Raw genomic sequence first — 3,086 nt, 5'->3', positions numbered from 1 at the left:
CACAAAACAAAAAAGGTGCAGGCCTGATCGATGGGATCCTCCAGATGAGCAGATGAGAAACCGCTACACAAAGTCTCTGTTCGCTCTGGGGAACAGTTGGTGGTGAATGGTGATACTGTAAACTATAATCCTCTCTTCGGTGAAAAGTCCAGAAAGCCCTACTCACAGTTCCTGTTCGCTCTGGGGAACAGTTGGTGATGGGATGACAAGTTGTGTGACGGAGGTGAAACAGATAGGGGGCTAGTAGAATCCTTCTGCAGGAAATATACTCCCAAAACAATCTGCAAAATCAGTCGCGATGTCCTCTGGTAGATTAATCTACTGACCTTTCCCCTCAGCTCAAACACACACTTGTACAAACTTACTGATACTTCACACACTCAGGTTAAATCAACAAAAGAACAAAGTAGCTACTGTACAGCCACCAAGCAGCAAACTGCAAACATTTCTCTGTCAGATCATACAACAGGTGATTCTGCCCATCAATCATTCCCTCTCCTCTCTCCCCACTGGACTGATTGAGAAGTCACCAATCAGCATACATCATCAATAAACCTGAAACTCAGTTGCCTAGGTAACAAACAAGTTTACCCTTTGATCAGAAAACGCTTTGATCAGTACTGGGTCACTGTGACTCGTTAAGGTTTTATCTCCCACAGTCTCCCATGAAATTAACCCTTTAAACACCCATGAAATATACTGTATGCCTTTTAACATAAGTCTTTTTACAAAACCTATTTATTCAGCATTTCTATTTATTATAGGCATACATTTTAACTTGGTCAAACTGTGTTAGTATGACATGAACTCTGTTTTTAGAATAAGGCTAAGGGCATGAAATAAGCACTGGGCTACACCCTCCCCCTTCTTAGATTTTGATGTCCTCATCAAATGACATGGCATTAACCCATCTGCAGCTTCTTCCGTCTTGTTGTACAATCAGGACAACTGGCCATGGGATGACACCACACAGTGTTACAAAGACGGTCTGGATCCAAATAGGTACTGCACTCTACAAGCGCTCCTTTACTTAGTATGGACCAGGATTGAGTGGAAGGTCGTCCCAACTCATCATAACTGAACCTATGAACTGGTCTTCTCTCCCTCCTTGGGAGTCTCTGTGGGGACTCTTCAGTCGCAACAGGTAACTGAGCGTTATCAATTACTTCTCCCCCTTCTAGACTTGTGTTTACCACAGGTCTACGGAGACTGCATCATCTACAGGGTCCACTTCAGGGACTGCAGGTTCTACAGCTGTGGAATCTTCCATGTCCTCGTCTAGAGGAAGTACAGCTTGGGCCTCATCAACCACAGGAGGGACGTCCTGAACAGGGGTTTCAGGACGTGTCAAGACTCATTCCCTAATTCACGGTCTTCATCCATAACTCGTGGTTGAGACACGTCCAGGTCCTCATCCTCTGAGTCTGATGCCACATCTTGTTGTAACTCAGATCTCGGATCACTTTGTTCCATCTGAGTCACTGTCTGTTTGCTTTGTGACCTAGTCACAGTCTTTTGAGCAGGCTCTGGTTCATCTGTGTCGACTGGGAGTCGAACCAGGTATCCAATTGGCAGCAGGTGATTTCGGTGGACTGTTTTCACCTTGGCCGTTCCTCTCTCAGGCCTTATGGTATACACGGGTAGATTTGGCATCTTACTGACAACTATGTAAGGCACAGGTCTCCATTTATCCTGCAACTTGTGTTTGCCAGTTAATCCAAAGTTTCGGAGCAAAACTCGATCTCCTACTTCCAACACTTGATCTCGTACCCGTTTATCATGTGCTCTTTTGTTCGTCTTGAATGACACTTGAAGAACTCTGTCTCCAAGGAGGCATCCATTCAAGCAAGTGACGGCTACGGCGGCTTCATCGTAGTCAGTCATGGTGACGAAACCAAAACCCTTGCACTTATTGGTAGTCAGGTCTCGCATCACCTTGACATTGGTGACAGCACCAAAGGGTCCAAACATCTGCCACAGGAGGTTGTCATCAGCATCCGGAGGCAGGTTGTAGACGAATATGCACCAGCCAGTGTCCGTGTACCCTGGGATGTTGATCCCCGCCAGACTTGTTACCCCTTCGAGGGCCATGGGTGAGAACCCACTGAAGCACTGTGCTTGCTGCGCGAGGGGCCCAGGACACCACGCATTGGGGACCTGGTACATCTTTGAGCAAAGCGATTTGCTATTCTTCTGACTGGGGTTGTTGGCAAACTTCACTGTGATCGGCTCGGTGGCACCGGGAGGCTTCAGGCCATTCACACTCTTGATGGCCTCCTCGGCTTCTACTCGCCGGTCAAACCGGATGAAACCCACCCCTCTAGAGACGCTGGTTACTTGGTCCACCAGAATGCGACAGGTAATGATGCGTCCATACTGGGAGAAAAGTTGCTCTACTTCCTCCTGCGTCATAGTTTTGGGCAAGCCACTGATGTACAAGTTGGCATCTGTGATAGAGGCCGAACTGGGACGGGCGTAGGAGACCTTTATGGTTTTGGGCTTAAGGCTCAGGCCATTAAAGGTGCTGATGGCTGTTTGTGCATCTTTTGGGTCTGCGTAGTTCACGAAACCAAACCCTAGACTCTGTCCGGTTATCCTGTCTCTAACTACTTTACAAGACTCAATCCTGCCGATGCTCACAAATAAGCCCTTCAGCTCCTCATTGGTCATGTACTGAGGAAGATAGTTGACTATCAGATTTGTTTTACTGTCTCCTATGCCCCCTGACTCTACATGAGAGGGGCATTTGCTGGGCCCGTAGCTTGTGCTGTTGCAAACTAGCCCAGTGCACATCTGTGTGTCCATGGCAGCAACTACCTGCCCAGTCCAAGCAGATTCAGCTACCATTGTCTTGCTGCTTTTCTTTAGGGATGCGGTTTAAGGTTTTAGAGCCTTTTTTAAATTATACAGTAGTGGTCTGTTCACTAGCTGAGTATTGCTTGTAGTAGAAAGGAAAATTAGGATCTCAGTAGTGCCTCCATTTTATGTAGCACCCGATACTATAGGGAAGGAAGTAACGGGGCGTTTGAGTTCGATTCTTTCTACCTTTCACCCTGTATTTATAAAATAAACCACAAGGCTCGAAT

General features: G+C 46.9%; 1 protein-coding gene across 1 annotated transcript; it reads right to left on the bottom strand.

Annotated features, from left to right (window-relative positions):
* Positions 1-1,347: 1,347 nt before the first annotated feature.
* LOC308293151 (ELAV-like protein 2) lies at positions 1,348-2,847 on the bottom strand (the record flags this gene model as incomplete). Its single annotated transcript, XM_080735586.1, has 1 exon — positions 1,348-2,847. One exon carries the CDS (start codon positions 2,845-2,847, stop codon positions 1,348-1,350), a length of 1,500 nt encoding a protein of 499 aa, XP_080591712.1.
* Positions 2,848-3,086: the final 239 nt, after the last annotated feature.

This window comes from Nannobrachium achirus (assembly GCF_963921795.1).
Source record: "Nannobrachium achirus genome assembly, chromosome: 10".
Classification (NCBI taxonomy): domain Eukaryota; kingdom Metazoa; phylum Chordata; class Actinopteri; order Myctophiformes; family Myctophidae; genus Nannobrachium; species Nannobrachium achirus.
Note: the sequence above shows the minus strand (reverse complement) of the source record. Positions and strands in the feature narration are given on the sequence as shown.